Source organism: Mizuhopecten yessoensis, unplaced genomic scaffold, assembly GCF_002113885.1.
Source record: "Mizuhopecten yessoensis strain PY_sf001 unplaced genomic scaffold, ASM211388v2 scaffold11065_1, whole genome shotgun sequence".
Lineage (NCBI taxonomy): Eukaryota > Metazoa > Mollusca > Bivalvia > Pectinida > Pectinidae > Mizuhopecten > Mizuhopecten yessoensis.
The window spans coordinates 99,872-112,564 of NW_018408861.1; the positions used below are offsets into that span (position 1 = coordinate 99,872).

A 12,693-nucleotide genomic window follows, 5' to 3' on the forward strand; every position below is an offset into this window, starting at 1 on the left:
ATTACAGGAAGGGACTAGTGGCTATGTCGAGTGATGGATATATTACAGGAAGGGACTAGTGGCTATGTCGAGTGATGGATATATTACAGGAAGGGACTAGTGACTATGTCGAGTGATGGATATATTACAGGTAGGGACTAGTGACTATGTCGAGTGATGGATATGTCGAGTGATGGATATATTACAGGAAGGGACTAGTGGCTAGGTCGAGTGATGGATTGTCGATACCAACAGAGGCATTGTCTATATTCTTATCTCTTATATTTGTATCTAAAGGATTCAAAATAATTAATAAATTGATAAGTTCTTAAAAGTGTTATCCTTTTTATTAGTGTGTAAAATAACATTTAACTAATGTTTGAAAATTGCATTCCCCGAATGTTTTCGTCCATTCAGACCTGAGGATTTATATTTATTAATCTTTGATACATTTATTTGTAAAATGAAATACATAATCGTATTTACCATTATTACCTTTTTGTGTCCTTTAAAACAAATATGAGAGAAAAGAATCCCTCGGTATAACGTCACAGTACCCAAATCGGGACACTGTTTAGTGAAATATTGATGTATTTCATACTATAGTACTGTTCCCAATATTTTTTGTTAACCTTTTACTAAATAGGTATCATTATCTTTTCATTTTGATAACAAGTTGATATTTCAGGCTCGTGGTATCATAAATAGAACCGGAAATATAGTCATAGTTACTTACGTAATCTTGTAGCAGGTGTAACTGTACCCAAATCAGGACAACCCCGCCAGTTTTGGCTTATATTTGGAGATGAAAAAAGTATTTAGCAGAACATGGCATATCTTTGGACCATTTGATAGTCAAGGGTCGCTCTGAATAAATTTCTTTTCCAACCTACCATTAGTTGGGAAATAATAGGATCAATTGGCGCATCAATTTAAAACGTTACATTTTCGTCGTCATTATTTACAAACTAAAACTGTGATTGTAACCATAATTGGCAGTAAATAAAAGTCACACCATGTTTAATTCGTATATAAGCATCTTTAGATGAATATTTTCAACTCAAAAGTACTTTTTTGCACAACATGCAAATTTCGTGTGACACTTTCCTTCAAGTGTCCCGATTTGTGTACTGTGACGTTAGCCTGTTTCTTCTATAACAATCTCTCAATAAATAATGATAATAAAATTGTTTTCCATTGTAAATTGTTTTCTATTCTACACTGTGATATAAACACATCCATGATAAAGATTTTTTTCTGCCAATGAGTGAACTGTAACGTTAATAATAATAATCAAGTGTTTTTGAAGAATAGCAGACATAAACAGAGAAATAGGATGAGGTGTTTCTCCAATGGGGTGAACAAATCTACACACTCGTATCATGTTTCATTGTTAAAAGTAACAACAAATTATGAAGACTTCAGTAAATTTCAGAATCAGAAAATAAAAACAAACACACAGTTTATGATCTAGCTTTACATTGTAAGGAAAGGCGAGTTACCTCCCCTATTATTATACGGACGATTTTCAATTCGTTATGCACTTCAGCATTTGGACCTTATCAGAACTGATCGAGTAAAAAAGCTATAACACGGGCATTTTACTAATCATTATAAAATGGCCAAGGTAAACACGAAGACAAAAACATATTTGTACAGATTCATAGTTTTCGTACGACGTTACGTTTCCAGAAAAAAATATAGAATTTTCATTGAACCAGGACAAATGATAAAAAAATGAATTTGACATAAATCAGAGTCAATCAATTACCATTGTTTTATTTTGAATATCGTCCATGCAAATTCATCATAAGCAGCGTCTGAGTAGGCGGGTGGTTACCTCCAGTCCACCAATGTGGTCAGTGCTGTTCTTTATTCCGTAGGCCCTGCGGCGCATAAGTTGCAATCCAACATAACTATGTACAATATATACAAATGTGCATGCGTGCAATGGTCTGGTTTGTTCGTGTTTACGTCCTTTTAACAGCTATGGTCATTAAGGACTATAGCCAGGGTTTGGTGTTGGAGGAGAGCCGGGGCACCCGAAGAAAAACCGCCCACCTGTGGCCAGTGCTGTCCTCGAACCCACGATCCGTGAAGGAGGGCTAGTGATAGTCGCACGGTGAGACGCCTTAATCACGCCGTCACCGCGGGCCCAATGGATAAGTTAGTGGACTATTGTCAAATATTACCCAGTAAATCCGCACACTTCGATCCGTGTTTATAAAATACTAGATTATGTTTGTTTTCCTGTTTTAACTAACTGTAGGAAACTGTCCCCTGAAGAAGATTACTTACACATTCGATGGTCAGTGATGATGTGTATTTTCTGTATCCCATTACTTAAGATGATGTAGATTTCTTTAAGTTCTGTTCATATCACGTTTTGAATAATAATGTATATTTTCTATCTCGGCACTGATGATAATGTGTACTTTTCTGTATAGTTTTTTTTGGATGCAGATTTTGCAGACGTGTTGAATCTTTTCATTGAAAACAAACGAGTACTTATGTGTTGCTATAGACGTACTTTCAGTTACGTATAGGTCGTTTCTGTGAAGGAGTAAGGGGGAACAATATATACATTACTGTTCTCACTTGTCCATCATCAAACTAACTATTCTGGTCCTTTATGCAGATAAAAATCAATTCTGATTTCGATTAAAACTGTATCAATATGCTGGTATACTGATACTGAAGAGTATGCATATTGCATTCTTTAGAAGATGACAACAAGGCACAACTTAACTATAAAAAATCTTATATATTTTATATTTTACTCATGCTATGAAATCTTTCAGAATACCGGTTAAAAATGTTGGATTCCGAAAATTTCGAAAGATTTCGATCAATTTTGAACAGCCTTTCTTCAAAATTATTCCTTTTTTATTTATTTGTTTTGTGTATTTTTTTCCTGAACATTTTACTTTTTCCATGCCTCACACACAATTGAATTTGAAAGAACATTCGTTCTTTGTTTTCCGAGAAAGGCGAACAACGACACAAATATAGACCATGTAAACTATTTTGGATATATACCAACACAGGCCAAGACAACTTATACTGGGGATATATACCAACACAGGCCAAGACAACTTATACTGGGGATATATACCAACACAGGCCAAGACAACTTATACTGGGGATATATACCAACACAGGCCAAGACAACTTATACTGTGGATATATACCAACACAGGCCAAGACAACTTATACTGTGGATATATACCAACACAGGCCAAGACAACTTATACTGTGGATATATACCAACACAGGCCAAGACAACTTATACTGTGGATATATACCAACACAGGCCAAGACAACTTATACTGTGGATATATACCAACACAGGCCAAGACAACTTATACTGTGGATATATACCAACACAGGCCAAGACAACTTATACTGTGGATATATACCAACACAGGCCAAGACAACTTATACTGTGGATATATACCAACACAGGCCAAGACAACTTATACTGTGGATATATACCAACACAGGCCAAGACAACTTATACTGTGGATATATACCAACACAGGCCAAGACAACTTATACTGTGGATATATACCAACACAGGCCAAGACAACTTATACTGTGGATATATACCAACACAGGCCAAGACAACTTATACTGTGGATATATACCAACACAGGCCAAGACAACTTATACTGTGGATATATACCAACACAGGCCAAGACAACTTATACTGTGGATATATACCAACACAGGCCAAGACAACTTATACTGTGGATATATACCAACACAGGCCAAGACAACTTATACTGTGGATATATACCAACAGAGGCCAAGACAACTTATACTGTGTGATATATACCAACACAGGCCAAGACAACTTATACTGTGGATATATACCAACACAGGCCATGACAACTTATACTGTGGATATATACCAACAGAGGCCAAGACAACTTATACTGGGGATGTATACCAACACAGACCAAGACAACTTATACTGTGGTTATATACCAACACAGGCTAAGACAACTTATACCGGGAATATATACCAACACAGGCTATTTTTTTTATTTTTTTTGTTCTGTTTTGTATTTTAGGAGTGAGACATTGCTAGTTTAATCCTCAGTCACCCAAACCAACCCACCGTCAAATCAGATTAAATACTTCCGTACATTAAATGGTGTCAGATGTTTATTGATGATTTAGTAAGCTACAAAGGTAAGGTCGTAACAAATTTTCGTTTCGTTTGTTTTTTAAACCATATCTGATATGCTAACAGAAAAGGAATATCGCATGTAACTTATGAGAGTTATCTCCCCTAGCCCATCAAAGACAAGTATAGAGAAAGACATAGCGAAGTAACTTAAAGAGAAAGTTTAAGACATCCTTGAATTATACAAGCTTGAGCTCGAAAACAATAGCAAATCGGGTATATTGCAACTTCATATGAGACGGGGAACAAAAATAGTCGCGAATAGTAACAAGGACAAACAAAACGAATTTTTATAAGCATATATTTCTTTAGTGTAGTGATTTTGTAAATGAACCAATCATACAACACCTATTCCAAAATGTAACATTAACACAAACCATCCCGTACAAAGAGGAACGGGACACGTCTTAATCACCAGTCAAACCATCCCGTACATAGAGGAACGGGACACGTCTTAATCACCAGTCAACCCATCCCGTACAAAGAGGAACGGGACACGTCTTCATCACCAGTCAAACCATCCCGTACAAAGAGGAGCGGGACACGTCTTAATCACCAGACAAACCATCCCGTAAAAAGAGGAACGGGACACGTCTTAATCGCCATTCAAACCATCCCGTAGAAAGAGGAAAGGGACACGGCTTAATCACCAGTCAAACCATCCCGTACATAGAGGAACGGGACACGTCTTAATCACCAGTCAACCCATCCCGTACAAAGAGGAACGAGACACGTCTTCATCACCAGTCAAATCATCCCGTACAAAGAGGAACGGGACACGTCTTAATCACCAGTCAACCCATCCCGTACAAAGAGGAACGAGACACGTCTTCATCACCAGTCAAATCATCCCGTACAAAGAGGAACGGGACACGTCTTAATCACCAGTCAACCCATCCCGTACAAAGAGGAACGAGACACGTCTTCATCACCAGTCAAATCATCCCGTACAAAGAGGAACGGGACACGTCTTAATCGCCATTCAAACCATCCCGTACAAAGAGGCACGGGACACGTCTTAATCGCCAGTCAAACCATCCCGTACAAAGAGGAACGAGACACGTCTTCATCCCCAGTCAAACCATCCCGTACAAAGAGGAACGAGACACGTCTTCATCACCAGTCAAATCATCCCGTACAAAGAGGAACGGGACACGTCTTAACCACCAGTCAAACCATCCCGTACAAAGAGGACCGGGACACATCTTAACCACCAGTCAAACCATCCCGTACAAAGAGGAGCGGGACACGTCTTAATCACCAGACAAACCATCCCGTAAAAAGAGGAACGGGACACGTCTTAATCACCAGTCAACCCATCCCGTACAAAGAGGAACGGGACACGTCTTCATCACCAGTCAAACCATCCCGTACAAAGAGGAGCGGGACACGTCTTAATCACCAGACAAACCATCCCGTAAAAAGAGGAACGGGACACGTCTTAATCGCCATTCAAACCATCCCGTAGAAAGAGGAAAGGGACACGGCTTAATCACCAGTCAAACCATCCCGTACATAGAGGAACGGGACACGTCTTAATCACCAGTCAACCCATCCCGTACAAAGAGGAACGGGACACATCTTAATCACCAGTCAAACCATCCCGTACATAGAGGAACGGGACACGTCTTAATCACCAGTCAACCCACCCCGTACAAAGAGGAACGAGACACGTCTTCATCACCAGTCAAATCATCCCGTACAAAGAGGAACGGGACACGTCTTAATCCCCAGTCAAACCATCCCGTACAAAGAGGAACGGGGCACGTCTTAATCACCAGTCAAACCATCCCGTACAAAGAGGAACGAGACACGTCTTCATCACCAGTCAAACCATCCCGTACAAAGAGGAACGGGACACGTCTTAATCACCAGTGAAACCATCCCGTACAAAAAGGAACGGGAAAAGACTTAATCACCAGTCAAGCAATCCCGTACAAAGAGGAACGAGACACGTCTTAATCACCAGTGAAACCATCCCGTACAAAGAGGAACAGGGCACGTCTTAATCACCAGTGAAACCATCCCGTACAAAAAGGAACGGGAAAAGACTTAATCACCAGTCATGGATGGTCTGCATCATAGCTACTGACAGAAACAGTAAACACGAATATCAAAACCACACTAACCTTTTCATCACCTAGTAAGAAGGGAACTGACAAAATGTTTGGAAAGGAACATATCACAGCAACACACCAAGGGAGACAACCTAAAACTGTACAGCCCTTTCAACCTTACCAGCGTCATTGGGAGAAAAGTTGGGGACTATAGCGAAAGTAACAAGTAAGAAAATAATAGATCACATCGAAAACAATGAATGGCTAAGTAAGAAACAATGAGGATTCGGGAAAGGCAGATCAACTTTTAAAAGTAAATACTAGTTGATAATTGGATGAAAATATTAGACCAAAGAGAAACTATTCAAACCACATATTTAGACATCAAAGTACTACACAGAAAACTGTTCAGAGAAATGAAAACATATGGATTCTCAACGGATATCGGAGATTGTGTGCAGGGATAAATAACATGTAGGAAACAAGAATTTCCGGATGAAGATATTTGGTGTGGCATTGTCAGTAATCTGTTAGAAGAAAAATAACAATATCCATAATACGTTTGGTTACCCTTCGTAGAGTTTTCAAAGTTCTAACTGAGAGCGAAATAATGTTCCACTTGACAGATGTACATTGTTTTAAATCACAACAACCTAATGCTCCAACTAACATTTACCTAATGCTCCGACTAACAGTAACCATTGCTCCAACTTACAGTAACCATTGCTCCAACTTACAGTAACCATTGCTCCAACTAACAGTTACCTATTGCTCCAACTGACCATAATCCAACTAACATTTACCAAATGCTCCAACTTACAGTAACCATTGCTCCAACTAACAATTACCAAATGCTCGAACTAACAGTTACATATTGCTCCAACTAACAGTTACCTAATGCTCCGACTGACAGTAACCATTGCTCGAACTTACAGTTACCCTATTGCTCCAAAAAACATTTACCTAATACTCCAACTAACATTTACCTTATGCTCCAACTAACAGTAACCATTGCTCAAACTAACAGTAACCATTGCTCGAACTTACAGTTACATATTGCTCCAACTAACAGTTACCCTTTGCTCCAACTGACCATAATCCATTGCTCCAACTGACCATAATCAATTGCTCCAACTAACAGTTACCCATCGCTCCAACTGACCATATCCCTTTGCTCCAACTTACAGTAACCCTTTGCTCCAACTGACTATAACCCATTGCTCCAACTGAACATAATCAATTGCTCCAACTAACAGGTACCCATCGCTCCAACTGACCATAACCCATTGCTCCAACTTACAGTTACCTATTGCTCCAACTGACCATAATCGATGCTCCACCTAACAGTTAACCATTGCTCCAACTGACCATAATCCAACTAACATTTACCTATTGCTCCAACTAACAGTTACCTAATGCTCCAACTAACATTTACCGTATGCTCTAAATAATAACCATTGCTCAAACTAACAGTAACCATTGCTCCAACTGAAAGTTACCATTGCTCCATCTAACAGTTACCCATTGCTCCAACTTACAGTTACCCATTGCTCCAACTAAAAGTAGCCTAATGCTCCAACTAACATTTACCTAATGCTCCAATTAACAGTAACCATTGCTCCATCTAACAGTTACCCATTGCTCCAGCTTACAGTTACCCATTGCTCCATCTAACAGTTAGCATTGCTCCACCTAACAGTTACCATTGCTCCAACTTACACTTGCCCATTGCTCCAACTTACAGTTACCCATTGCCTAAACTAAAAGCTACCCATTGCTCCAATTGACAATAATCCATTGCTCCAACTGACGATAATCCATTGCTCCAACTGACCATAACCTATTGCTCCAACTGACCATAATCCATTGCTCCAACTGACCATAACCCATTGCTCCAACTTACAGTTACCCACTGCTCCAACAAACTATAATCCATTGCTCCACCTAACAGTTACCCATTGCTCCAACTGACTATAATCCATTGCTCCACTTAACAGTTACCCATCGCTCCAACTGACAGGAACCCACTGCTCCAACTGACCATAATTCATTGATCCACCTAACAGTTACCCATCGCTCAAACTGACCATAATCCAATGCTCCACCTAACAGTTACCCATCGCTCCACCTGACCATATTCCATTGCTCCACCTAACAATTACCCATTGCTCCACCTGACCATAATCCATTGCTCCATCTAACAGTTACCCATCGCTCCAACTGACCATAATCCATTGCTCCACCTAACAGTTACCCATCGCTCCAACTGACCATATTCCATTGCTCCACCTAACAGCTACCCATCGCTCAAACTGACCATATTCCATTGCTCCACCTAACAGTTACCCATCGCTCAAACTGACCATAATCCATTGCTCCACCTAACAGTTACCCATCGCTCCACCTGACAGTAACCAATTACCTCTGACAACAGATCAATGTTTCAAATGAAAGCGTTAAATTCCTTCTTGAGCAGACAACTGGATATGTGCAGACGTAACATGAAATTCCATGGTCACTTCTTGTCCACTTTTCCACAATAACGGAGTCTGAGATTATCATCATCAGCTGCACATAATAGTTCACATGGCTATCGATTGATAAAAAGACATAATAATAAAAAGGACATAATAGTAGACAGGGTCCAGGATATATAGAGGATACCGACTGCTAAACTTGGCCGTTTACACCTATTGAGCCGTTGAGATGGGTGATTTGTCAGAGTACGTTTTCTGATTTTGCAGTTATGTATTCTGGCGTCAGAACTACAGATGTGGACAAGAAAAATATACATACATTTCTCACAGGTCACTATATAACGCCAACCCAGGAATATAGTTGAGTGGAAGCAGCAGGCGATTAGTTTAGGACAATGATTATATGTAACTATGGTGAACTCATCATCGGACATAATAACTGGACTGAACGGAATAAAGCCACAGCGTGGTAGCCCGACATTATTAGGGAATTACATGTTCCCACAGACGTCGTTTGATTGCAAAAGTCTGGGTTAGCGACATGACTGCGCGTGCAGGACAACACAATAGCTTTCAATAACGTTCGATTCACTAATCTCCAGGACTTAAGATGTTTCATGGCAAAAATGTTTGAGACTACTATCTTTCTATATATAAATGGGTAAAAGATGGTAATTGCAATCTTCTCCCCTGGTCATGATCATGCCTTTAAGTCCCTAGCGTTGGGTCCAAACTGATACAAAGGATTGTATTTGTTTCTTGATGTCCGGCAACAAAATATCTGGTTAAATGATGATAATCACAACCAATTAAAGATTTGGCAAAAGTACACCCGAAACCTTACAAGTATGTGAGGAAACTTTGTACTACGTCATTCCGGATACAAACTCGCCAAATATCAGGACACTTGGACCAGTTCACCGCTCAATATTAACCTTTGACTTCAAGAACGAAAAAGAAAAACATTTGCAATGCTTGTCTAACTAACATATACAGGCGTTATTATTTTGGACTCTATAGTTTAGTTAGGTGAAGTTTTTTTTTTTTTTTTTTTTTAAATTTTTGACCCATGCTACCTTGAAAATAGGTCAAGGTCATATATATATAAAGGACACTTCATAGCATTCCAGTCCAGGAACCATCTGGCTTTATATCAGGGTCCTGGGCTTTTTGGAACTTCAGAAGCTTTAAATACGTTTAATCTGTAATAGTAAATGCCGACAACTGAACCTACCAGACTTTTAACTTTCTTTTTTTATCCAAGGTACTAACTAGTTATATATATATCATTACAATGGGCCTTTTGATTTTAAAGAAGGAGACGGTTAAAGAAATAAATTGAGTGTAAAGAAATGGCAAAATACCTGATATAAAATTTTTATGAACAACTTATTTCGAAAACAAAGAGGATAGTGTAAAAATAAGATGTACACTTCTGTATAAAGAATTGATCAGAAGAAAATGTCCTTACTGGTCAGTCTCTGACTAGAATACACCAAGTAAGGACATGACATGAACCGAACACAGAGGTAAGTCCTGACTGTCGAAATTGTGGGTAAATCTCACACACTGTTTTTAAGCAATACAGTCATGTTAGTCACAGGGCAGTTTTACATAAACTTAAGAGAAGTTAAGAGACATTTTAATATGCAATATCTGTGCAATTTCAGAAGAACTGTCCCATATACCGTATTTTTGCTTGAACATTTTCAGGAACTCATTACAACATTACAACAACACTATGTATAAACCACTCTCTATGAGATAGACGGGATTGGCTATTCTTTATTATGATATTTTGGTGGTAGAAATGTGTGTAGAAGAAGACCACTGTTGTTAGGCCGTTTGTTACCAGGGTGACTATCCTTCATCAATAATGGAGACTATTTTGGCTGTTCGGAGGAGATGGGTGTAAACCCAGTACGGACATTTATCAGCTGTTCCTCTGGGAATATCCGATCCTGTCAATGTTACAATTATCGCTTGATGTCCTGTCGATAAAGTCTGCTGGGTGCGTACTGTTCGTACTACCAAATATACTGTTTGTACCTACACGTACAAGTAAACCGTTTGTACCTTTAATTAACTACAAGTAAACCGTTTGTACCTTTAATTAAGTACAAGTAAACCGTTTTTTTCTCCTCAAGTACAAGTTAACTGTTTGTACCTCAAAGTACAAGTAAACTGTTTGTACCTCCAAGTGCAAGTAAACAATTTGTACCTCCACTTTCAAGGTAACTTTTTGTACCTTCAACTACAAGTACACCATTTGTACCTCCATTTACAAGTTAACCTTTGGTACCTCCAACTACAAGTGAACCGTTTGTACCTCCAAGTACAAGTAACCCGTTTGTACCTCCAAGTACAAGTAAACTGTTTGCACTTTTAAGTACAAGAAAAATGTTTGTACCTCCAAGTACAAGTAAACCGTTTGTACCTCCAAGTACAAGTAAACCGTTTGTACCTCCAAGTACAAGTAACCCGTTTGTACCTCCAAGTACAAGTAACCCGTTTGTACCTTTAAGTACAAGAAAACTGTTTTTACCTCCAAGTACAAGTAAACCGTTTGTACCTCCAAGTACAAGTAACCCGTTTGTACCTCTAAGTACAAGTAAACCAATTGTACCTCCAAGTATAAGTAAACCGTCTGTACCTCCAAGTACAAGTAACCCGTTTGTACCTCCAAGTACAAGTAAGCCGTTTGTACCTTCAAGTACAAGTAACCCGTTTGTACCTCCAAGTACAAGTAAACCGTTTGTTTCTCCAATTACAAGTAAACCGTTTGTACCTCCAAGTACAAGTAAACCGTTTGTACCTCCAAGTACAAGTAAACTGTTTGTATCTCCAAGTACAAGTGATCCGTTTGTACCTCCAAGTACAAGTACACCTTTTCTCCCGAAAAAAAATCAAGTTTCGTCTGTTTATGGTACGAAGTACAACCTAACTCTTTGTATTAACATAAATAAATAGTTGGTTGAAGTGATGGGTTGCAGTATAATTGTTCCATGTTCACACTAGATATTACAGATTAACTCTGTTGTAATTTGGTCAGAGCCGCCAAAATGTTTCACCATAATCAAACTTAACTACCAGCAGAGGAAGGCCGTTGGGAAACCAAAGAGTTGAATAAAGCAGAGTTCGGCGAACTAATGGTGAGGTGCAAGAAGAGAAGATGGAATTTACGTCTGTTACAAGCGGCAATTGAGCTTAAAAATCCCTTTTAGGACAATACAGTCAAAGGGACAATCATCTGAGTAATCAGTGACAACTGGGAAAGAATATATATACAGAATATAACAGGATAGAATTTTGGGAAGGTCTCTGGCTCGGAGTGACAGATGACATCCAGGAACACATTGGAACAGAGTATTTCGTGTAACAGCCAGGTATACAGTTCCCGCGAAGAGACGCCTAGAGCAGGCTACAGAACAGAGGATAGAATTCCAAAGATGGCATGATTAGGGGTTTAACCACACGGACAAAACGGATACAATCAGGGTACGGGCAGACACGGTGATAATTTAAACTTCAATGGGAGTAGCACCCGTTCAAAGAATATACTATTACAGACATGATTGCAAAATACATTATAAAACTTAAACTCCATCAAACTTGGACCAAATGACGAAGAACCGTAGAGAAATCTTGACCACGAGATATTTAAGGAAAAAATCTCAGTGTAAACTGCCTGACCAAAACCAAGAACAGAGACATCAAAGGAGAACGGGAGTGGTTGATTTGGGTTCAGATCGAAGAACTGCAAAAAGCGTAAACAGAGTAAGGGAAGAATTTTAAATCAACAACATAATATCAGAAGGTTATGATACAGAAGATCCGAGATGACGTTAGGGTGAGATCTCGCAAAGTTTAGAACTTTAGACCGCTGTCAAACGAGACAGAACGTCATCTCTTTTTCCACCCCGGTGTTGACAATCATTCCAGAAGATGCTTTTGATATGCGAGTTTATCTTGTTTCAAATCCTTTCTG

The 12,693-nt window shown here is 39.1% G+C and overlaps 1 protein-coding gene across 1 annotated transcript; it reads left to right on the forward strand.

The window, feature by feature from the left end:
- The first annotated feature begins 11,105 nt into the window (after nucleotides 1–11,105).
- On the forward strand, nucleotides 11,106–11,831 carry LOC110465228 (platelet glycoprotein Ib alpha chain-like). Its single transcript, XM_021520911.1, has 2 exons — nucleotides 11,106–11,586; nucleotides 11,758–11,831. Exons 1-2 carry the CDS (start codon nucleotides 11,106–11,108, stop codon nucleotides 11,829–11,831), a joined length of 555 nt encoding a protein of 184 aa, XP_021376586.1.
- The last annotated feature ends 862 nt before the right edge of the window (nucleotides 11,832–12,693 follow it).

What these genes read in the sequence shown, in the direction of transcription:
- LOC110465228 (XM_021520911.1), top strand. Translation starts at nt 11,106, where the DNA reads ATGTTTGTACCTCCAAGTACAAGTAAACCGTTTGTACCTCCAAGTACA. An exon ending in GTTTGTACCTCCAAGTACAA is followed by an intron (nt 11,587 to 11,757) that starts GTACACCTTTTC and finishes TAATTTGGTCAG; the next exon opens with AGCCGCCAAAATGTTTCACC.